At 37.0% G+C, this 25,691-nt stretch overlaps 1 protein-coding gene across 1 annotated transcript in view; it reads right to left on the bottom strand.

Annotated features, from left to right (window-relative positions):
* Aff2 (ALF transcription elongation factor 2) overlaps positions 1 to 25,691 on the bottom strand; it is a 506,796-nt gene that overhangs the window by 338,349 nt on the left and 142,756 nt on the right. The window contains exon 2 of the mRNA XM_051142388.1: positions 8,757 to 8,877. Within this exon, the coding sequence (XP_050998345.1) occupies positions 8,757 to 8,877 (121 nt within the window). The remainder of the gene's footprint in view (positions 1 to 8,756; positions 8,878 to 25,691) is intronic.

Below are 25,691 nucleotides of genomic sequence, written 5' to 3'. Positions count from 1 at the left end.
TTTATAATTCTTTTTACATCTAAATAAGACTTACAAACAATTTATTAAATTCAGAAAATCAAAAGACTTCATTATGCCTAGGTAGTACTATTCTGGCCCCCCATGTTACAAAGATCAAAAGCTACCATTATTCCTGTAGTCATCTGGCAACTGAGTCATTAGTTAGAAAAGGTAACACATTGTGTGGCCTTTATGTCACAGAAGCCATAGCATGCTTTCCATGCACAGAAATGGAAAGCATGTGCCTCCACCTTAATACATGTTCCACAAAAGATCAATGTTAAATATCCAGTGTACCTCACATGCCCTCAGCACTTCCTGGTCTCCCAGGCTGCATAGGCAGTACACTTACTCAAGCCTCAGGTCTTAATCTATATTGAGGTTAAAGGACTCTGTAGCCTTTGTATGTGAAGAAGAGAGAATATGATGAAGGATAGAGAGTGAAGTATTAGACACTGATGAAATCACCAAGGGAAATAAAAAGTAGAATGAAAAGACTGGGCTCAAGAAAAACACTTGAAGTATATACACCTTTAATAGACTGGGGAAAGAAGAGGAGCCAGGAAATGATATCAAAAAGGAATAATCAGAGAAAGAGTAAAATAGAAACCTTGGACCCATTATTAGAATGATCTGCACATATTTAATTCATACCATGTGTTCATTCTTAGACACTGGTAAAAAATTAGGACATTTAGAAAAATATGAATTTCAAAGATTACACCACAATATGCTAAATATATGCTGGGGGATTTCTGTGGGGATAGAGATCTTTCGAAATTGAATAAATACAAGTCAGTTTTAGCTTGCTTATCTTCAAGAACATCCAATATTGCATAATATGCAACCTCGGTGCTAAAGTAGTGATTAAACAATTAACATTCTATATATTCTCAGTAGAATAATTGCCCTGTTTTCAGAATCACACTTGAAAGGCATATTTAAAGGATATAGATGGGGAGAAATCATTTTTATTCCCTAAAATTCCCTAGGTTTACCATTTTAATGGCAGAAATTACTTTTTAGCAAAGGCAAGAATAAACTCTTTGCATACAGCAATTTCCTTCAACTGACTTACACAATGAACCATTTGGACAGCAGCCAAAGTCAGTATGACTATTCACTCCCTAAATATAAAACAAAGACATTCCCTTGCCTTAAAATCCCACAAAGAATTTGATGTAAGACTGAAACATTTTCAGAGTTTCTCTGCAACCTGAAAAACACTTTTCTCTCAAGTCATATTATTGTATGCTTCAAACACAGATACCTGTCTATGGTCAAGGATCTGATTCTTCTAACAGAAACAAAGGAATTACATTCCCACTTGAAATATCCTCTTTGTGCTTAATAGATTTTGTGGAAGTACATTTTTACAAAATCATAACCTTATCCTTTTCCACTATAGGCACAAGCACAATAATAGCTCTTGCTGTGAGAAGTCACCCTGCCCTGGGTCCACATGATACGGATCTACATACTTTATATCTCATTTGATTACAAGCAAGCTAGTGAAATGCCTGTTGTTACTTTGATGGTATGTAGAAGGCAAATCTTTTTTCTCAGTAGGAAGAATTACATCTAGTAATTAATGTCTCTTCATTGATGTTTAACTATTACAGTGGCCTTAGTTTCTGAGGTGCGTTGATACATTTTTAAGACTCAAGTTTTTTTTATTTTATTTTATTTTATTAATTTATTCATATTACATCTCAATGATTATCCCATCCCTTGTATCTGCCCAGTCCTCCCTCCCTCCTGCTTTCTCCCTACTCCCCTCCCCTATGACTGTGACTGAGGGGGACCTCCTCCCCATGTATATGCTCATAGGGTATCAAGTCTCTTCTTGGTAGCCTGCTATCCTTCCTCTGAGTGCCACCAGGTCTCCCCATCCAGGGGACGTGGTCAAATATGAGGCACCAGAGTGTGTGTGAAAGTCAGACCCCACTCTCCACTCAACTGTGGAGAATGTCCTGTCCATTAGCTAGATCTGGGTAGGGGTTTGAAGTTTACGGCCTGTATTGTCCTTTGCTGGTGCCATAGTTTGAGGGGGACTCCTGGTCCCAAATGTGCCTATCATAATGTTCTTCTTGTAGGTTTCTAGGACCCTCTGGATCCTTCTACTTTGCCATTCTCCCATGTAAGGCTCAAGTTTTAAAACATTTTTTTGAATAAGGAGAATTTCTAAACTGGCTAATGTCTATCATTATGATGTTTAAATTCATAGAAAATTAAAATTTCTCTAAATAAGCCCAGAAATTTGCATCCTAGTAGGCAGTATATGTAGTAAAGCTGTGTTTTCATTTCCTGTCTAAATCTACAGCTATCAAAACACAGAGATAATCGGTATCATCACTATAGCAACAAGAATTGCCACAATTTCTAGTAATGCAGAGACTGTTTAATAGAGTTCCTTATGTTGTGGTGACCCCCAACCATAAAATCATTACTATTGTTATTTTTGGCTTTTCAACACAGAGTTTCTATGTGTAGCCCTGGCTATCCTGGACTCACTTTGTACACCAGGCTGGCCTCGAACTAAAAGTGATCCTCCTGCTTCTGTGTCCTGTGTCCCTGAGTGCTAATATTAAAGGCACTAACCACCACACGGGATATATATATATATATATATATATATATATATATATATATATATATATATATATATATGCTACTTTGTAACTGTAATGTTGCTACTGTCATGAATTGTAATGAAAATAGCTGTGTTTTCTGATGGTCTTAGTTAGTCCATGTGAAGAGTTGTTTGACTTCTCCCATTGGGATAGCAACCCATAGATTGAGAAGCACTGGTCTGCTACATATTAAATTATAAAATTAATTGTTGCAGTTTTTATTTATTACAATTTATTCACATTACCTCTTGATTGTGATCCCCTTGCTCTTATCTTCTTGATCCCGCCCTCCCTCCCTCTTCCTCCTTATTCCCTCACCTAGACCTCTGACAGGTGGAATCCTCCTCCTCCACCATCTGACCATAGTCTATCAGGTCTCATATGGATAGCCTGCATCCCGTGCCTCTGCATGTCCACAGGGCCACCCTGACAAGGGGCAGTGATCAAATCAAGGACACCAGAGTGCAGAATTTAACAGAAAAATATATCCCATAGTGTGCCTCTATCAAATAAAAGGATATGTAATAATTTGAGGTAATTGATATATAAATAAGCAAAGGGCATGTTAACTTGGTTACTACTGATTGAACAATAAACTGAAAGTTTTGAAGTTCACAAGTCAAAAATGAAAAGTTTATAGGATAAAGAATTGTCTTTAGCTGATGAAAAGAACATCATCTTAGATCATTAACTGAGACAAACATATGCATGGTGTTGAAAGGTAAAAAGGAATTTTTCTTATTTAAAGCAATTGGAAAAAAAGTTTTCAGTAAAGAATTTTCTAGAAGATTGTAAGGTGTTCCTCATATACAATGTTTCTTATGAACACTAAAAACCATGAGCATTACATTAAAGTCTGCATATCAAGTTGGAGGCTAGCCTAATATAATTGGGCTCTGTAACCTTTCTGTACACATAAGGCACAGAAGTAGAGCAGTGCTAACTTGTAGGAATGGAAGGCTCTCATCTCTCTTAAATTTATTTCCTCAGAGAGCAATTGTCTCAGAAGGCCTCATGACAGGAACTCTAGAGCAGATAATTTAAGATTAGTTTTACTGTCCAAGCTTTCTGAGTTGAAAATTAAAGGAATATCTACAGGTTTTGCATAACAGACATGCTGTGGCTACAAGTAGGAAATACAATGATCATTTTTATGACAAATACTGATAAGTTAAAAATACTCATGAGTCAATGGTAGGCACAGTCACATAAACATTAACACGTGGTCTCAAACAAACAAACAAACAAACAAAAACCACCATTCAGCAACCACCAGATACTTAATAGCTCAGACCAGACTTCCAGGGCCATTTTTTTTTTTTTTTACCTTTTCACCATTAGAGAGGTGACTGACAACTAATCTTTTAATTTCCCAAAAAGTAGATATAACACAGAAAATCTAGTGGGGCCTGAAATATATTTATCTGCACCTACATAATATACTCTCATTATGTACCATAGCAACTTCGGATGCACACTAAATGTTCCATTTCTGCTCTCCAGAGTCTTAATGATCCTATTAAGTAGGAAGGTATTCTCAGCAGACTTTACTAAAAATTCTAAACATTGCAGAGATGAAATTTAGCTATTTCAATCAATTATAGGCTTCTTTCAATATGGCCAATACTTTACTTCTCATTCCACATAATTGGTTGATTCCTTAAAGGTAACCTTTGTAGCCATTATTTTCTAAGTAATCACAATTTCTCTATCATCAAGGAAATGCATTTTCCGAGTATTTTCAGGCATAAATTACACGTCTGGTTTGTGGCTCATGACTAACAGCACTGTTTCATTTAAGCTTTTTGCTTCTCATTACTTTAAGAAATGCAAAATTCCCTCAGTTTGCTTCTAATGTTATCTACAAATCAGTAGTATAAGTTCATTGCCAGACTAATATGCTAAGAGGCTATTGTACCATACTATTTCTTTTTTAATAAAATAAGCAAAATAAATCAAGTTTTGAAGTTCACTTTTTATGTTATTGTGGTGTAGCTGAAGTATGTGATTTAGTAATTTCCTTTTATTTCCTAATTCTGATATTTTCAAGGTGATATCTCTGGGCTGTAAGTTGCCATTCCTTTATTTATTTATAATAACAACAAGAACTTGAACTTCATAGTACTTTACAGATTTTAAGGCAAGGTGTTCCAAGCTCTTTCATTTGATCCTCATAGCAATCATTTATATAAGCTTGAGCAGTCTTAACCTCCTTTAAGACAAAGATTCCTGTATAAACCACTTAAATCTTTCTGTTGCACTGTTTACTCTTTTTTATTGAGCCATAATAATCTGTAAAATAGCAGTAGTAATAGCAATTGTAGTAATAAAATACTATTTATTTTAAAAAGTAGGACTAATGGCAAAGTGTTATGGGAGAAACCAAGCACTTTCTGATTGGACTTAAATTTTACTCCATAAGATGAAACCTATGTCAGTCAATGCTCAGGAAGTCAAAAACTTGAGACTTGAGGTCACAGGCCTATGGAAAAACCTAATATTATTATTCTGCAAAAGAATCATAGCAATAAAATGATTCCTAATGACATACTGCTATTATATACACATAGACAATTGTAATGGAAGTTTTAACTTCTTAAAAAAAAAAACCTCAGATATGTTATATAAACAAGTTTTTGTTTTAATCCCAAGTGTAGGATATGAAGAAGCTTTTAGTTTAGCCACAGCTGATGACAGCCTTATTTGGCTCTGAGAGGGGCACAGTCTTTGTCAGCTGCAGTTAGTTTAATTCTTAGGACTCAAAGAGGGCATAAAAAATCAGATCTCAGAGAGAGGAAGGACACTTTGAGGAGACATATTGAAAAAGAAGGCTGCTGTTGCTTCTGGACTGCTGGATGTTCTTATGACTGAGATTGGTATTTTCCCAAAGAATCCAATGACCCTAACCACCCAGCATTAAGTCCAAAAGGTCTAAGTCTCCTGTCCCTTCTAACCTTATTTCTCACCTACCTAGATTCTGGGGTTTGGAAGGGAGGGAGAGTTTAAAACTAGTGCCTACAGATAATTGCCTCATTCAACCTTCATCGGAAAAGCTTCTTCTTATAGTAGATGGTGATTAATAAATAGATCCACAACTGGACAATATGCAGAGAATTCAAGACATTGGACTATTCGGTCCTAAATAGAATCTTATTACTCCCCTCCCCCCTTCAAGGCTTAGGGCTCTTTGCAGAAGTGTAAGCAGAAAGATTCTAAAAGCTGGAGGGGATAGATGACTCCAAGGAAACAGTGTCTTCCATAAACAGCAAGACTGATGAACATATGAAAATCACAGAGACTGTGGCAGTATGTACAAGATCTGCAAGATTCAGCCAGACGGGTTTCAGTACTGAGAGGAAGACACAGACACAGGTCCTTAACTAATAAACTATCTGCAATCACTACCTGTTGACAAAGGTAAAATCACTTTTCAGCAATGGTACATTTACTGGGTATATAAACCACAACTTATGTTATGCACAAGTCCAGGAGTAGTTAGTTGGCCAAAATAAAATGGCCTAGATGGTATTTTGTGGACATTTGGACCAATTTACTTTGTTTTGGCATTTTTGTCACATTGGTCTTTTACTTGTTTCTTTTGAATTTTGTTAGGTTTTGTGTGTGTTTCTTGTTTCCTGTTTGTTTTTATTTTTGAGAGAGAATGGGAGAGAGAACAGAAAATTGAGTACATAGAGAGGTGGGGAAGATCTAGAATGAATTAAAATAAGGGGAACCATGATGAAAATTATTGTATGAAAATTTTCCAAAGTAGTTGTACATGTTTCCACTCCCATCAGCAATGGAGGAGTGTTCCCCCTTTCTCTCAGGGAAAGAAACGTTTATTGAGAACCAAGGAAATATAAGTTTCTCCAGAGAACAAACTATTAATGTTTTTCTAGGAAGTCAAGGAATGTAAGGACTATAAATTTATTGTTGAACCTGACAATAAAGGCATAATTTATGACCATAAGAAAATTGTGGGCAATCAATTGCCAGGGGTTTGGAGAATGGACAGGAAATGGTTGGAGAAAGACAGATAATCATTGTGGAGCTCATCTTGCATAGAGAAAGGAAGAATATATGTTAGAAATTAAACAATTATACATATACTTTTTTATTGTGTGTGAATGTTTGCCTATGGGTATGTATATGCAAACATGTGTGCTGGACCCAAAAATGGGTTTCCGATCACCTGAAGCTGTAGTTACTGGTGGTTATGAGGTATCATGCATGTGCTGAACCCAGGTTCTATAAAAGAGCAACAAGTTCTCTTAACCACTCTCTCCAGCCTCATAGAAATTTCTCTTTAAGTGAGATAAGTATGAATGTGTTTAGAGATCACTAGTGAGGGGTGAAAGTTGCAGGTAGTGGTAATGAAGAATACAAGGTACAAATAGAGATTGAACCAAATATAAGACTAAGAACTCATAAATAATCACAAGCCAGAGGCAGAAGAATTGAGGTACAACATTAGAATGGCAATAAAGCTGCAGAGTAAACTGAAGGTGGGAGAGGGTAACAGCAAGAAATAAGAGCCTCCAATTTGGAGACAAAATCAAAGACAGTGGACATTTCAGGATGAAAGAAAAAATGACCAAATGAGTTTTGCATATTTGCATAGATTTAAAAAAGGAGCCCTTCTTGGGGGAGGCTATTCTTATAGCTCAATATCTATGCCATTTTTTACATTGTTATAAGGTGAAGAACCCTTGCTTTATTATTTCTACAGAATTTTAAGTCATAATTAGTAAACTTATTACCTTCATGGTAATTGTTGTTTAGTGAGGTGTAGTATATAGATGCATGTCAATATTTTATGTAAACAGTGTATTTTTGAAAAGCCATTGAGAAAACTTCTTTCTAGCACGGTCAAAGATATTTGGCATCACCTGTATTCATAGTATAAAGATACATAAGGTAAAGACAGATATGGAAACATTTAGTCAGATTCAGGGTGGTTGAATAGTTAGTAACTTTATGCCCTTGTTCTCGGAGAGCTGCCTTTTTTGTCTTGAGCCATAACTATTATGGGGAGTAATTGTAGCCTGTAGACAGGCTTATGATATGGCAATTTTCTTTATTATTGTGTTGATAATAGATTGTTGTGTGGTGTTGTGCCTATGTTTATGCTTCACTAGCGATCAATAAAGAATATTTCTCTTTTTACCATCCTATCACAACACTAGAACTGGTGCATACCCAAAAAAGTTTCTCTGACCAAGACTAAGGATTATGAGAAGAAGAAAAGGATTTTTAAAAGATTTTGAAAAGTACCTACCACTACCACTATTATTAAAATTGAAAAAAAGATGCATTAGTCTTGCACTAGGTGGCACTGACTGGGAAGATGCGTGGTCCTATTCATTGACATTCTTCCTTTTTGTTAAATGAAATTCAGTTTTTTATTACACATTACATCATGATTTTTCTCATCTTTTACAATCAATAGCACCTTTAAAAATCAACAAAGCAAGAAAACAGTCTAATAAGGAAATACGAACAGTTCTGTACAACCTAAAATAAAGCATACAACAAAACAAAATCAATCAATTTTCAAGCAATGGTCACCATAACCTGATTTTTTTTTTTGGCTGTGACATCTGTCACCCCATTGATCAGTAGGGTTGATTCAAGTGGTCTGGCTGGCTAGGCGGGTGTCCCCTTCCTCCCTCACCACTCCATGCGCGTCCCTCCGGAAGCTGCGGGCTTGGTTGAAGAGGAAGACCTTCCTGAATAGAGGAGGATGGGTCTTTGGTCACGGGTATACAAGTAGCTGCGCTCCCCTGCTAGAACCTCCAAACAAGCTCAAGGTCTATTTATTGACATTCTAGTAAGGTCTAAAAGGGCTGCCTACTAAACACCTAAGAAACATACAAGGGATATTTCTTGTAACAAGAGTTGGGCTCTGAAAGGCTCTTTCAAGACAGGAAATCTTATAAACCAGAGAAGGTGAATTTTGTTCTGGAAGACATTTTTGGAACTCTTAATTGCCCCAATTTGCAGCAATTTCACTTGTAAAATAACTTTTGGTGCTTGAAGATAAAGTTAGTTTCAGTAAGGAAATTCAAAACTGTAGCAAGAAAGTATTATTCAATAAGATAAATTACATACATATTCAGCTACCTTGTAGGGCTCCCCAAAAAGATCAAAGCCTGAAGAAAAGAGATCCTCTTCTTGTTGAACTTCTTGACTCCTCCGTTCCCATTCCTTTTTTTTAAGTGCACTACGATCTTGTTCATAGTGACTGACATGAAAAGGAAAAGACAGACAAAAAGTTAATTAGCAATGAAAACATTTAGATCTTCCTTGTTATCCTCAAGAAAAAGGACTCAAGTCAATTCTATCCAATCAGCGCTACATAGAGAACAAAGAACCCTTTTAAACTGCACTGAGTTTTTAAAAATTCAGAAATTTTCTCATTAGAGGTTGTACCTATAGTCATGCATGTATGTCAAATTCTCATCTTTTGCCCTTTTTTGATTATTAGATGCAATTTCACACTCTTCAAAACTGTACAGAGGAGGGCTGAATTAAGTTTACACCATTTTGTTAGCCAAATGGGCCATAAATCCATTTGTCACATAATACAAAGAAAATAAATGATTAAAATGTGAATGTTTAGGCAAACTTGATGTATTCCTAGAGCTTAAGGATATTATACCATCTTATGTGGAGGTGGACATATATAAATATTAATTAAATTATTTAAATACTTGCATTTTGTTTGACTGTTCTTGTTTTGATAATGTGTGTGCGTGCGTGCGCGCATGTCTGTATTTGGCTTCACAACGTACTAAGAGCCCTTTGGGAAAACTGTGAGAAAAGGATGGAGTCTGGTTGAAACAACAAATAACTAACTAGCAATGAAAGAGATATGTGGCAAAATCATTGATTGAAATTAATGTAAAGCAGTTTTATAAAAACTATCTCTGAGAGGTTCATCAAATTTCAGACCTTTCCATTGAAGTATTCAAAGCTTCCAGACAACATTTAAGATCTAGTCTGGGACTGTGAGGTTGACAGATGGAATACTTCCTTATTAAGAAAGTTATTTTCTCTATCATGCAGTACTTCAAATTAAACTCTAAATGTGCATAGTGTTTACAAAAATTAATAATCTATAACACAAGTATCAGAATCCCAAATCTGAAACTTTTAAAATGCTTGTATGTTTCTACAAGTGGAAAATTCCATATTTAATGGCATGTGGCAGCTTAGAGTTAAGATGCAGGCATACTAAATATATTCTCTAAAATTTCCTTCACAATAAGAAGCGTAAGATATACGAGCAAGATCTGAGTAGGGGTTCAAAGTTTAATGCATGTACTGTCTTTTGTGCCATAGTGTGAGCAGGACCCCTGGGCCCAGATCTGTCCATCATAATGCTCTTCTTATAGGTTTCTAGGACCCTCTGGATCCTTCTATTTCCCCATTCTCCCATGCTTCTCTCACACCTAGAGTTCCAATAGGATGTCCTTCACTCTGTCCCACTTTCCTGGTAAGTGAAGACTTTCATGGGACATGACCCTTGAGCTAGTGTTTTGATATAAGTGAGTATATACCATTTGAGTCTCTCTGCTTCTGGGTTAACTCACTCATTATGACCATTTCTAGTTCAATCCATTTGTCCACAAATTTTGGGAATTCCTTGTTTTTAATAGCTGAGTAGTATTCTATAGTGTAAATGTACCACAGTTTCTTTACCCATTCTTCTACTGAGAGACACTTACATTCTCCACAGTTGAGTGGAGAGTGGGGTCTAACTCTCACATGAACTCTGGTGCCCCTTTTCTGACCACTTCCCCTGGATGGGGAGACCCGGTGGCACTCAGAGGAAGGATAGCAGGCTACCAAGAAGAGACTTGATACCCTATGAGCATATAAAGGGGGAGGAGGTCCTCCTCAGTCACAGACATAGGGGGGGTATAGAGGGAAAGCGGGAGGGAGGAATGCGAGCATACAAAGGATGGGATAACAATTTAGATGTAATATGAATAAATTAATAAGATATTAAAAAAGAAAAAGGGGGTTGAAGATGTATACAAATATAAAAGTGAATTTGGCGGTTCTGAACACATGATAAACTCCAATACCTAGTTAATTTACTTAAAAGTAACATAATTGTCATCTGCAGTAGTTCTCAACCTTTAGGTCATGACACCTCAGGGAAGTGAACACACCTTTCACAGAGGTCACCTAAAACCATCCTGCGTATCAGATATTTATATTATGACTCATAACAGTAGCACTTATGAAGTAGCAATGAAAATAATTTTATGGTTCGAGTCAAAACAACATGAGCAACTGTATTAAAGGGTCTCAGCCTTAGGAAGATTGAGAACCACTCGTCTAGTGCATTAACTATACAGCTTACTGTACAGGGAGTATGTGTTGCTACTACACTTAATCATCCACTCTTCTCCATAGGAATATTTGAATTGTCAAACTCAGTACTTTAATCGATGGGAATATCATCAACCTAAACATTCTTTGCTTTTCCTCTTTAAAATGGTGGCAGTTCTAGGGTATTCCACTGCACCGTCAGCTTTTATAATATAGAATTTGTATAGCTCATGACTCATGGGTACATTCATAAGTATACTATGCAAATATTATCACTGTGTGAAGATAACCAAGAAAACTTCTGGATTCCACCCAAATTCCAGCCTCCAAATAGGGCTCTGCACGGTCAAAAAAGCTGTCATGTCCAGACTGAAAGCTAACCTATCTAGTCTCAGATGGTTTCTATACATCTAGTCCTCCCTCCTGCTCCCAGGCTGAGGTCTTAACCCTACATAGTTTGGTACCATATACTCAGTGTCCATGTTGGAGGCTAATTTGAAATTAAGCAGCCTAGATCCTTTTACTGGACTCTAATCTTATGGTACACTAACATCAATACTACAAATAGCTGTAGGTAATGCAAGCTCATCAGTTTGTCAAAAACGTAAGAAAAATAGTGCCCAATGTGAGATGGCGTAACAATTTCAGATAGAATTTTGCATTATAGAAGTAGAAGGATTTTTTTGCACAAGAGAAAGATAGTAATTTCTTTGCTTTCCATAGCAGATGATTTACAACACAAAGGCAAGAACTGAAGCCTCTTGCTTCTGAGTAAATGTGAGCAAGATGTCAATTTCCTAGCTATCTGTTCATTTTTTGCACCTGACAGCTCAAAATGACAAGCCCATAGATCACATTTAATTCTCCCATGAAGAGAACTGAAGTGCTTTGGTCTCTTGGCTTTGCAAACTACCTTCTTTCTCCTCTGAGGGAAAGACATAATTAAAACCCTGAAGGAAAAATGGAGAGAGAGAGAAGAAAAGGAAATGTGATTTAACTTGCATGACAGCCCTTCAAGCAGCCAGCAATAAGGGCACTTTCAGGGCTTTAGCCCTAGCTTTGATTTGTTAGGAGGCTCTTGGCTGCATTTTGTATCAGTTCATTAGCTACCAAATTCCAGATGCAAATTTGAATAGCAGATTGAGCGTGCACACGGGTGTTATCTGTTGCAGGCAAAACTGCCTGCTGCAATTTTTAACACATCTAACAAAGAACAGTTAATTCTCATATCTCTGGTGAGAAAGAATTTACTCTCCACAGAGTTTCACTGCTCTTGGATGGAAACCAAATAGGTCCAACTTTTTCCATTCAAGCTCAGCATGGTGTTGTATTGAAAGCTTCACATGGTGAAGTCTAATGAGGAATGAACTACATGGTGATGAGGTTTTCAGTGTATAACGTCACTGATTTCTGACTGAAACCAACATTACTAATTTGAAGCACCAGCTAATTAAAACCGCAGCTATGTATTTAGCCTCTTGTTATACCTACTGCAGTTTATAATTATGAAACCCTCTTTATCTACTCAATTAAAGTTCTTACAATTCAGGCAGGTTGCGTTTGAACCTGTGAACTCTTCAGAGACTGCAAGAAATTCTGTCTGTCCCCTGAGGATTTGATGTATCTTTATTCTTGTGGGGAAGAAACTGTGGAGCCCACATAGAAAGATCAAGTCAGAAATGAGTTAATCATCACATTGATGGACAGCCTGAGATTATTCAAGGAAACAAGGACATGATGAGTCAGTCTCATCAACACAAAACCTATCTTCCTACTGAAAAGTTCAGCCCCAAATTTCAATTAGATGCTTCACAATTCTTTTCAAGTTAGGATGTTTTCCTCACTTTTGTCTCCCAGATATAATGCCATTAGTCTTATCAGGATGATAGAAAACCCTTGACCGCCAAACCCCAAATATAATCTTTGATTAATGAATCTCTCCTATGTTTTGAGATCCTTATATAAGTCTTGTCCATACTTGCTGCTAGGAAAAGGCAAAAAGAAGTGGTTCCTAGTAAAGCTTCAGTAAATAACTATAGCACATAGCAAGACGATGAGAAGACTCTCTCTCTCTCTCTCTCTCTCTCTCTCTCTCTCTCTCTCTCTCTCTCTCTGTCTCTCTCTGTCTCTCTCTGTCTCTCTCTGTGTGTCTGTCTCTCTGTCTCTGTCTGTCTCTCTGTCTGTGTGTCTGTCTCTCTGTCTGTCTGTCTGTCTTTGTCTTTGTCTGTCTGTCTGTCTGTCTGTCTGTGTCTGTCTCTGTCTGTCTGTCTCTGTCTCTCTCTCTGTCTTTCTCTCTCTGTCTTTGTCTGTCTGTCTCTGTCTGTCTGTCTGTCTGTCTCACTCTGTCTCTCTCTATCTCTGTCTCTCTCTCTCCTCTCTCTCTCTCCGCTCCTCTTCTCTCTCTCTCTCTCTGTCTTCCTCTCTCGCTGTCTCTGTCTCTCTCCTCTCTCCTGTGTCTCTGTCTCTCTGTCGTCTCTGTCGTCTCTGTGTCCTGTCTGTCTGTCTGTCTCTTCTCGTCCTCTGCTCTGCTGTCTCCTGTCTGTCTCTGTCTCTTCCCTCCTCTCTCCTCGTTCTCCTCCTCTCTCCTCCCCTCTCTCTCGCTCTCTCTCTCTCTCTCTCTCTCTCTCTCTCTCTCTCTCTCTCTCTCTCTCGGAGGTTTCTGCATCTTTTATATGTTATCTATCTCTGTTCCTTTCCCCAGCCTACAGTAGCAGATAAAGTCCATTCCTTTATAAACGGGAAAACTCAAATGAGGTAAGCTGCCCTAAGCATGCTGAGGAAGACCTGAACTTGACTTCCTTCCATCTTCATGTGGAAGTCACTTCTCTTGTCTTCTCTCTCACACACACTCTCTCCTAACTTTGTCCTTCAAGCTGATGTCAAATGTAGGTAACTCTCATTTTGTACATTAGAAGCCCCAGGTCAATTTGTGGGGCAATAAAACCCAGGGCACATGTAGATTCAATGAGATCTAGAAAGTTCAATTATGCCATAGCCATTAGCTCACAGTGGTAGCTCACTTGGCCAGCAATGCAGACTTATCATTTAGAACAGGAGTGCTAAAGCAGTGCGACGTTTTAGCAGTCATCTAGTGGTGTTGCCCTCATTTTACAGATGAAGAAGTTTAACTAAAAAGGTAATGGGCTTCAGAGGAAGTTCCAGGCAGAATCCAGAGGTTGGAAGCCAGGTTTCTACATTCCCAAACTAGCTCTCTCTCTCTTCACTACTGAATGTTTGATTGGCCTGTTTCCAGTATACTCAATAATAAATATGAGTCTTATTTGTTCCCAATGGTCAGCTTTCCTTACTTTCTCATTGCATTAATAACTTCCAATAGATAAAATATTGAAGAATTTGATTTGTATTTGCATTTAGAAAAAAACACACATTCATTTTTATATCAGAATGTATAGAACCTAGAGTGATAATAAAAATTAATTGTATCTATGGAAAGAGGCTAGGATTAATAGCTTAAAAACCAATTTAAATATGGTTAGCTTGAAATTTTCATGAAGCTTAATAACCGCTGTTTCCTTAATTTGAATATTTTACAAAAATACTTGGGGAAATATTAAAAAGTGCTACTATTTTTAAATATTTAAAATACAAGTTAAAATAATGCCGTATCATATGGGAATGACTGTGTTTATTCTAACATCTTTCAGTTTCTTAGTGGAATGGGCTGGGCCATTGAACATCGTTTAGTTTCTTGTCATTTTTACTTTGTAAGACAATACTTGTACCAATACTACCAGAAATTATGATGGGAGAAGATTAATATTCCTACTGTCTGACTCCTTCTGAAAATGGGAGTAAAGATACACTTTACCCAGAATGCCTATGTAAGCCCTCTCTAGGGAGAACAGACCTTCCCAAAGTGATCTATCTGGCCTTGCTTCCATGTAACAGCTAACCTTACTTTTGTAGTCTAGCTATCTCCTATCTTCTGTTTCTTCCTTTAGTTTTTTTATACCACATTTATTGAAACACAATTCATATATTGCGCAATTTCGTTCACTTTAAGATTTTAAGTGCACAGGGCAATGACATTTAATACAGTCACCGAGTTTTATAACCATTGTATTATGCTATCAGGAAAATTTTGAGCAATCATAAAAGAAACTGTGTATATTTTTAGAGATCACTTTGGCCCACAATTCTCTAGCCAAGCAGTACATCCAGAGATTGGTACTTCTTTCCCCGAATAACTTTGTTTATTCTGGATATTTTACCTTCATGGAATCATATACATAGTCTTTTGTATTTTGCTTCCTCCATGAAGCCTAACTATTAAAAGAATAGCCATGTCGCATTCAGCAGTACTCAGTCCTTTCTAGGGTTGAAAACATTCCACTACATGTGTACTGATGGCCTTATGTCACATCTTTCTTCTTAAGAAGGATCAACTGGCACATTTTTAATGGTTTACTTGACATTCTTTATGCTTCTAATTAGTTTGGTTTTGTACTTCTTAAGGACAGAAGCTTTTAAATCCCTTCCTGCAGCCCAGAAACAAACGCAAAGAAGGTTCTGTATATATGTAAACGATGAGAAATGCAGAGGTTACAAGAAAATTGTTGACTATTCTATTTGACAAGAGCCTGTGAAGGCCATTGAGAACCTCCAAACAAACAAGGTGACAATATTGTATGAAAGTGTGAAATTCCAAAAAGTGACAATTTTGGAATTTTCAAAAACACCAAAATATCATAAGAATATGTTTTTGTTTTAAGACCAGGTGTGGTGATGTGGGCCCACTTTGCAGCAGCTTTTTATTGTTTGCCTCATACTCCAGCAGGCCATGATTTTTCAAGCAGCAGACAATTTCTGCAATTGTGTGATGTTTGAAATCTTGGGGACTTTTCAGAGGGTATAGAAATGCTAGGGCCCTGAGAGGTGTGATGAATTGTTGCTTGGTTGTTGGCTGCTGTTGGTCTCAGTTTGTTAAGTATTCGAGTGCAAAGAAGAAACAGCAACAAGGAGAAATTCGATATTGGGATGGTGAAGATCAAACTTACCACAAGGAGCTCGATGCCTTGAATCAACAGGAAGTAGAGTTTAATGATAATATCACCCTTTCAGACCCATGACTTTATTCAGGGATCTCTTTCATTTCTTCTCTATGCTTTTCCCCCCTCTCATATCTAGTGTTAAGAGCTTGAAATGGAAGAAGAAAAAGGAGTAGAGAAGGGTAAAAGAAAAAAGAACCCACAAAGTACCTACTGCTGGCTATACAGGCTATGGTCAAGGCTTTTCATTGCTCTCAACAAAATGTCAATAAGGACCTACTGTTGAAGACAACACCTACACTGCTCATTGAACCCAGAGAAATCAGGCTGGATTCATCCCTATGGACTAGTGTTTATGATATTGGAAGGTAGTCTGATCACTACAAAAAGAGAAAGGTAAACAGCAACACAGCCTCAAACACTATGATCTACAATGGTGTCCTATGGCAAGATATACTGGTGCAGTAGAAGCACAAAACTTGTGGGAGTAACGAACCAATACTGGATTAGATTTATGACACACTCCATGAGACGCGATCCATCCCCAACACTCCTTACTTAGGTGTCCAAGAACCTGAGACCAGATAGGCCAGAGACCTAGGGGAAATTCAAACACTATTGTTCTGCTAAAGGAATGCAGAAAAATAGACTCATGATGACATTCTGCTGTACTCATAGATCAGGGCCTTGCTCAGCCATCATCAGAGAAGTTTCCTCCTGCAGCAGATGGGAACAAATCCAGAGCGGCACAACTAGACAATGGGCAGCAAGTGAGAAACCTTCAAACACTCAGTTCTAAATGGGATGTATCCATGAAATCTCTCCTCTCACATCCTGGGCAACCCTGAGAAAAAGGAGGCAGACAGACTGTAAGAACCAGAGGGGAGGGAGACACCAAGGGAACAAGGCCTTCTAACACAGCAGGGCCAATACACATATGAACTCATAAGCTTTGGCAGCATGCAGAGGGCTTGCATGGGTCTGTGCCACAGGAGGTCCTAAAGCTAAAAGGAGAAGTAGGCATGTGCTCCCATTCACAAGCCAGAAGCCACCTCCAGTTGACAATAATTCACAAAGGAAAAAGTTTTCTCTAAGGGAGTCTCCTTAGAGAAACAAATCACTCTTAAGGGCAGACCTCATACCCAGCAATATGTGGCCAACAGGAAAAAAAAGTCAGTGGCGCCTTTGGAGGTTTTTGTCTCATTAATTAGGGCACTTATTTGTTCATTGAGTGGAGAGTGAGATCTGACTCTCACACAAACTCTGGTGTCCCTTTTCTGACCACGTCCCCTGGATGGGGAGGCCTGGCGGTACTCAGAGGAAGGTTAGCAAGTTACCAAGAAGAGACTCGATATTCTAAGAGCATATATAGGGTGAGGAGGTCTCCCTCAATCACAGACATAGAAGAGGGGAGAAGGGGGGAAATGGGAGGGAGGGAAGAATGGGAGGAAACAGGGGAAGGGCTAACAACCGAGATATAATATGAATAAAATAATAAAATGGAAAAAAAAGTTCCAAGCCTTATTTTGCAATTGGGTTGTTTGGTTTTGTGGTGTTTAATTTCTTGAGTTCTTTACATATTTTGGATATTAAACCTTTGTCAGATGAAGGTTTGGTGAAGATCTTTTCCCAGTCTGTAGGCTGTCGCTTTGTTCTCTTGACAGTGTCTCCTGCCTTACAGAAGCTTCTCAGCCTCATGAGGCCTCATTTATTAATTGTTGACATTAAGGCCTGGGCTGTTGGTGTACTATTCAGGAAGTTGTTTCCTGTGCCTACGTGTCCCAGGCTCTTCCCCACTTTTTCCTCTAACTGAATTAATGTCTCTGGTTTTAAGTTGAGGTCTTTAATCCACTTGGACTTGAGTTTTTTGCATGGTGACAAATAAGGGTCTAATTGCATTTTTCTACATGTAGGCATCCAGTTAGACCAGCACCATTTGTTAAAGATGCTATCATTTTTCCATTGAATAGATTTTGAAGGACTTATTCGAAAAAAACTTCAAACCTCTGAAGAAAGAGATTGAAGATGACATCAGAAGATGGAGGGATGTATCTTGTTCATGGATCGGGAGAATCAACATAGTAAAAATGGCCATCTTACCAAAAGCAATTTACAGATTCAACGCAATCCCTATCAAAATACCCACAAAATATTTTAGAGATATTGAAAGATCAATTCTCAAATTCATATAGAGAAATAAAAAACCCAGAATAGCAAAAACAATCCTATACAATAAAAGATCCTCCAGCAGAATCTCCATACCTGATTTCAAGCTGTACTATAGAGCAACAGTAATAAAAACAGCATGGTACTGGCAAAGCAATAGGCCGGTGGATCAATGGAATTGAATTGAAGACCCAGAGATGAATCCACATACATTTGCTCACTTGATATTTTACTTGCTTATTTTTATCTTTAATTTCAAAATTTAGTTATTTTTAATATTTGTTATTTGCCTCACATGTCGTTTGTGGATATATTATGGTCTCTGGCCTTGTGGTTTTATGGGTTCCCTATGTGTGAGAATGTGTGTGTCTTTGTATCTATGTTTCTTATGCTTTCTGTTTGGCTTTTTTGCTTCTGTTTGTTTTTGCCTTATTCTCATTTGGTTTTGCTTCATCTTATTTTATTATTATTCTTTATGTGCCTGCTAGTTTTCTCATGAGAGACAGAAGGGGTGGAAGGGAAGAAGGGAGATCTTAGAGGAGTTAGGGGAGGAAAAACCATAATCAGAATATAATGTGTGAAAATCTGTTCTCAGTAAAAGAAAAAAAAAACATTGAATTTGAAGTCTGACCCTTGATTAGTGCACCTTTTCACCTTCAGTATATAAGCATCTTTTTGCAAGAGATTGCAATCTATTCAGAGACACACAACTAGTCAGTATTCACAGAATAAGATGCTGTGAACTTCTCAGGTCTAAATGGCACATCTAAATCATTCTCTCATCCCTGATGATCAGATATCCTGAAAGAGGGGCAAAAAAACTTGTACCAGCCATAAGTAAAGGGACTTTGCAGCAAAACAATATTTACTGGGTGTGACAGAGCTGTTACACACATGAACACACTTGCACAAGAACTGCTCAAGATAAAGCCAGCCTAAATCCAAACAAAAGTGGGGTGGGGGATGCTCATGACTCCCAATATATCTGAGAAGCTACTAACTGTTGACAAGGAAGGAGAGTCGGATTTCTTCAGGGATGCAGTCAGTGAGATATTACCCATGTTCCAGTAGGAGATCCTACCTATGCATATACAAGCAGCATGAACTGAACTCCACGTTCTGTTTTTAATGTGAGCACATGAAGTTGGGAGGGAAAACTGGTAGTGGGGGTAAAATGCAGGAATCAAGAAGGAGGGCATAGGGGAGCAGATTTGATCAAGACCCATTATATATATGCATGAAATTCTCAAACTGTAAAAAAAAATTACAAAGGGCTTAGCATGTGGTTTAAGTTTTAGACAAAATTACTTTGACTGGCCTACGAAAACTCCAAATATGTAGAGATTACAGCCTTACAAATGACATTGTAACCTGTAACAAATATGACATATAAAAACTGCTGTGATAGCTAAAACATTTACAGAGAGTAAAAATCTAAAAGCAACCAAACAAAAATCAGACATTCAATAAAGTAATATCTTTGTTTTTACTGGGAAGAACTCTTTAAAGAAAGGTACTACCTCTTGAAGATGCCCAACAGGCTCTTTCACTTGCTAGATGCTTGATCAATAATAAATCATTTAATGCTCATAAGCCTGGGTTTCCTCATGCATAAAATTGGAATAGTATTTTTGTTCTTTCCATTCAGTTAGTATACACGTTGAGCGAGATAGTGATTAAAACAGATTTCTGTGAACTATTGGTTGTTCATAGGTTGCTCACAGTTAATGGAGGACATAATGCTTTATCGTGCAACATTTTACTACATAGTCCCTTTGCAATGACAACTGTATAATTAGTAAGATCTGGATAAAAATACTTATTTAAAGATAGATTTAAAGATTGCGGTGATAACATTGTTGTCCTTACAATACCTACATATTCAAATGTGATCATTAAAACATCAGCACCAAATGATAATTAAATGAACTGAATGCATAAATCAATATCAACCTGAATTTTCACATGAAATAAATATTGGTTATTTCTTTCTATAACCAACTCTTCAGTTTGACCTCTCTTACAATTAACCATGGAATAGTATTTTTAAGCTGTTATGATAAAGTCACATATTATAGTAATTATATTACATTCTTCAGGGTGAGTTTCAAGCATTTCACGTGCAAAAACTTCTGGTACTTGCGCAGGATATAATCTTTCATAAATAAATGTCTTTATTTGACTTATTTATGTATGTTTGAATCTAATGGAGTGGACCTGAAACAACCATTTATTTCTATATTACAAGAAAGCAAATTAAAGATCAAGCACCTTTGGGGAACCAAAGGATTGTATTATGCAAAAAACCACATTGCTGATCAGAGAAATGCCTTCAAGGCACAAACAGTTATTACGAGAATAGAACAACAATAACAGGAACTGAATCCAGAAGCCACCATCTGAGCACTCAGAGCACTCAGAGGCACAGTAAGCTCTACTAATACTTCACGCACACTTCCAGGGGTATATCTCAATCCTGAATTCCCTACAAGATATCCTGGCTTATTAAATGATTCTTTGAATATGGATGGTAGAGATTATTTTTTGTAAAGGAAGTATAGATGGACATTCAAATGAATATTGATCACCCACAATACCATAGTGGTGCAATAAAACTTGATTATTTTAGGATTCAATTTAATAGAAATGTCATTTTTCTATAGAATAACCATGACTCTAATATTCAAAGGTTCCCAATTGTTTATAGTGGTAATCACCACATCAAAAACTTTCTAGAATCCAGTTAAAATGTATTCTGAAGGCATCCATTTAAATGAAACAGAGGGCTTTTATTGGTCTACATTATATTTATTGACTAAAAGGTAAGACCCTGATATGCAATACTGTTTGATTGGGGTGTCTCTCTCTGCTAAAAAGGTGTTACTTTTCTCCTCTTGCAGGTGAATCAGAATGTGTCCTATATCAATTAACATGTCTTTTACTTTCTGACTGCTTCTCAAAACTTAATTATTGCTTTTCCTCTTCCATATGCACACAGTTCTCTGCAAGAGGCCTCAATAACAATAGATATTGAAATTTTCTTTTGGGGTGGTTACCTGTATGATTTCTGCTTTTGTTGCAAATCACTTAAAACTCACATTAGAGTTAGCTTCTTCTATAAAGTAAGACTTCTCACTACAACACTAATAACTCACTGACTAGTCAGTAACAGGATGCAAAGACTTTTAGGCACAGCGCCCTTAGCATGATCAAACCATGAGAGCTATTCTCATAGCTCTCTGCTTGTGCTATTACTTTGCACAAGAGTTTACCAAAATATTTCTCAAGGAGCCTGTAGTAGATACCATAAGCCAAAAACAAAGTAAACATAGAATAAACTAAACATATTAATGCACATTTGTAGATTTTGAACAGGTTAAACCATATGATGATATACAAATAAAACCGTAAAATACAGATAATGATATCAAACATCATTGCTTCTACTTTTGCTGTCATCTACCCTATTTCCCATTACTAATTAGAGGTAACAACTTATTATTATCTTGTTTCTTTAGGTTTCCCAGTATTCTACATGTACTTTTTAGAGTCATTTTGAACTTATCTCTTTAAATGAGTCGGAGTTGGTGGTGGTACTGTGATTTAAAAAGCTGCTATTTCCAAATCTTGATATCCTTTAAGAGTGTGTGTGCCTGTTCTTTCTAATCGGAAATGGCTGCATGGATCCTGCACCGATGAATCATAAAGGAGGAAGTGACAGGCTTTGAATACTTGTGATGGATATAAGGTACTTTGTGGTTTGTTTGTATTCTGGCCTGAGACAAAGTTCAGTCTGTGCATTCTCTGGTGCAGTTAGTTCACAAGCCTGTGTTGTTCCCAAACCTTAGTCCCCTAGGGAGTACTCTGCCTTGTGTCCCCAACATGGTTGATCCTCTGTCCTTATCTCAGTATGTTCTATCTTTGTCACCTATGTGAAGTCCATCCATACCATTGGGCTCTGCAACTATAATATGCCAAATCACTTTCTTTTGAGTTGAAGAAAATTACCTGAATTATTTCCTCTCTATGCTCATTCAATTTTGGCAATGTTTTTCTAAGTTAAAATAATACAACCTTCAAGCTTTTCATAAATGACACTTTAAAAAGGTGTTTTACTTCAATAACTATTTAATTTAAAAGAATATTTTCTCAGAAATAGTATTCTTAATTACTTTTAAACTAAGGAACTCAGTGCCCTTAAGGAGCAGTTTATAATTGACAATTTTAAACTGACTCTGTTTTCATGTTTTACCAAACTCTTTGATCCACAGGCCCTCACCAAATTTACCCAAACAAGTGCTACCCCCTGCAGGCCTAACCTTTGGCCTCTGTCTCTTTCCTTGAGGCACTCCATAGAACTCTTACTTAAGCATGAGACCAAAACAACAGGAAAAACTCTAGGCACAGCATGTCTGCTCTGCTCTCTGCAAATTATGACCCCCGATTTGTTTTCACATGTGGACCTATAGGTATAACCTACCTTTTTTGCCCTGAGATGGATGGTTTACTTAAAAAAGGATAGTCTCCTATTGTGAGCTGAATTTCAACAACCAAAAACTCACATGTATGATTTAAATGTTAATTAATTAAGAGGATGTCATACTGGAACAGTGAGGGTCCAGAAATTTATTTAACTATCATCCTTATAAAAAGCCAAAACAAAACAAAAACTGACAAAACAAAACAAACAAACAAATGGGGATAGGAAGGTAGAAACATGGACATGTACCTGTAATACAAATATCGGAGTGGTGCAAGCAGGAAGATGAGACTCTGCTTAGTACCTTAAGGCCAGATTGAATTATACAAGTCTCTCTCTCAAAAACAAACAAAAATAATATAGAAAGAAATATTGCAAGAGAGACACAGAAATATCCTGCAAATGAAGAGGGAAATGGGGTGATGGTTCTACAAGTCAAGGAAGGCTAAAGACCGACCACAAAACTACTATAAATTTGAAAGGAACAGATCTCATTTACAGCCATCAAAGAGAATGGAACCAACATGCCAGTGCCTTGCTTGATTTTAGAATTCCAGCCCCCAAAGCTAGCAGATATTTAAAAAAAATATATGTATTGCTTCAATGCTCATAGTTGTGGTGCTTTTTAATGTTCACCCTAACAAAGGAATATATTCCGTGATACCTTGGCTAGTTTTTAAAATTAGTTCAGAATGAAATACTTGGAATCATCAGAGAGGTGTAGATGATCTAGCCTTAGGACTGTCCTTTGTACTTCAGATAGCATGTTCGCCACCTTCTCTCCTCTGAGTCAGTACAACTTTCCTCTGGGCTTCCAACTCTGATCTCCTATTCATACTCTGTCTAAAAGATCTCATGAGTGTTAAATGAAACTGTCACCAGGGAAGAATAATGTATTTCTGCTTCCCATTTATCTGGAAACATGCCAAGTTCAGTGTTCAGTTTTAAATACATATTTTTGACTGAATGAATGAACAAATGACAGGCACATTTTTCTGTCATAGTTCAATGACACATGTTGATGCACATCCACTCATACATTAATTAATGACTCTAATCAATGAACATTTACTGGGTGACTAACTATGTCATGCAAGGTACCCATGTTAGGTCATCAGGAAAAAATAAACCACAATAAAAATGTTCAAGAAATTTACAACTGAGAAAGGAAGTAAAAACTATTCCAAAATAACACCACTGAAGGGTAATACATGAATAAGGCCTTGGAAACAGTCTCCAATTTACTTAGGATATGAAGAGAAATTGTGACGCTCTTTGCAGCTAGGTCTTAAGCAATTGAGAGGTCACATGCTGCACATGGCTAGCATAAACCAAGTGACAAAGAACCTCTGCGATAGATGTAGAAAAATAAAACAGTTACAGTCACAACTAAGATCAATCCTATCGATTGTTTATTGGATGTCTGTTAACAATGGTCTAAAATCTCATGGAAATGTTTCTGTTCATTGGGAAATTGAAAACTAATTGTTTGATCTTTGTAATCGCTTGTGTTCAATGATGTAATTCTAACTACACGTAAGATGAGAGGGGTATCGTTACAAAAAGAAGTGAATAACTCAGATAATCACACAAATAGTAAACTCATAAAGAACAGAAGTGCTATTCAAAGGGAATCATTTACTGTTTCCTGTATTACAGCACATTGTCTCTCAATATGATTAGTTATCAGTCTCAGTTATGGTATGAAATAAAGCGTTTGTGCATTTATGCTTCATTGATGTCAGCTAGGGGAGCATGAAAGTCTCCATGAAGGTGCATAATTGATGTGTAAATCAGAGCTCAATCGCTCTCTAATAGAAATGGCCCCACGGAAAAGATGCTTGTTGAACGCAGTCACATTTGAAGGCAAGGGGAGGGAGGGAAGAAGGGATATAAGGCTTATTTATTACAAATGATAATCACTGGCAATTTGTGCAACTTTCTCTTCAACAGAAGATGCTGCCAGAATTGCTTGGAAGTAAGTTGTGACCAACATATTGCAATAGTTTCCTTCGGTTCTGATGAATTATTTCTGTTTTACTGAAATGTATGGAAGCTCTGTTTAAGTATTTAAAATGCAAATTGAAACATGATCATTTTTGAAACGCAACAAATATAAATGATGCCAGTGACAGTGATCTAGTTAGCAATGCTTTTTTCCCCTTAATAAGCTTCTTGGTTTTATTGAAAATCCTTCTGCCATTTTGCATTTGCCTCTGGAGTTCATGGAATAAAAGTGAACAATGTTATATAATTTAACGTATTAATACTTTATATTTTAAACCAAAATACTTGCTTGTATCACTGAAGAACTAGCGTTTCTTATTTTTCTCAACATTATAAATGTTTTTATTAGAACTACTTTAGGACTTATGACAGTGTTTGGTGGAATATTTTTCTTCCCATCTATGGTAGTAATTGAAAAATGAAAAAGTCTCTACACTAATGTGGCTACAGTACTCTAAATAGTCATCATCAATGCCAGTTAATATGAAAACATATGTGCTTTCCCTTCACCTGTGTCTTTCTTTCTTTCTTTCTTTCTTTCTTTCTTTCTTTTCTTTTTATCTTCTTTCTTTCTCGTTTCTTTTTTTCTTTTCTTCTTTCTTTCTTTCTTTCTTTCTTTCTTTCTTTCTTTCTTTCTTATTTAATATCAGAATCAGGTTCCTCTTGTGCCTCTAGCATGGATCTCATAAACTTCTTACCCCTAATGCAAAAGCCACTCTTGAGCATTGTCTTCACACACACACACACACACACACACATACACACACACACACACACACACACACACACACACACATCTTTACACTCTTGGTATGGCTATTGGAAGTGGCAGCACATGGATAATGATACTGTTGCCAATGTGCTCTGTCTAGGAGCTGACCTGAAGCCATCAGTTCAACTTTACATTCAAATGTTGGGTATGTTGCTTTCTTTCTAGAAGGGCTGCGATCCATGTTTTCACCTTAAGAATTAAATCTATATTAATCCCCCTATCAGCAAGTATTAAAATGGAAAGAAGGCATGGAGAATTGAGGGTTGATTGATGAAGACTAT

Source organism: Acomys russatus, chromosome X, assembly GCF_903995435.1.
Source record: "Acomys russatus chromosome X, mAcoRus1.1, whole genome shotgun sequence".
In the NCBI taxonomy this organism is placed as follows: Eukaryota; Metazoa; Chordata; class Mammalia; order Rodentia; family Muridae; genus Acomys; species Acomys russatus.
The sequence above is the reverse complement of the archived record's forward strand: the minus strand, read 5'-3'. Positions and strand labels throughout refer to the sequence as shown.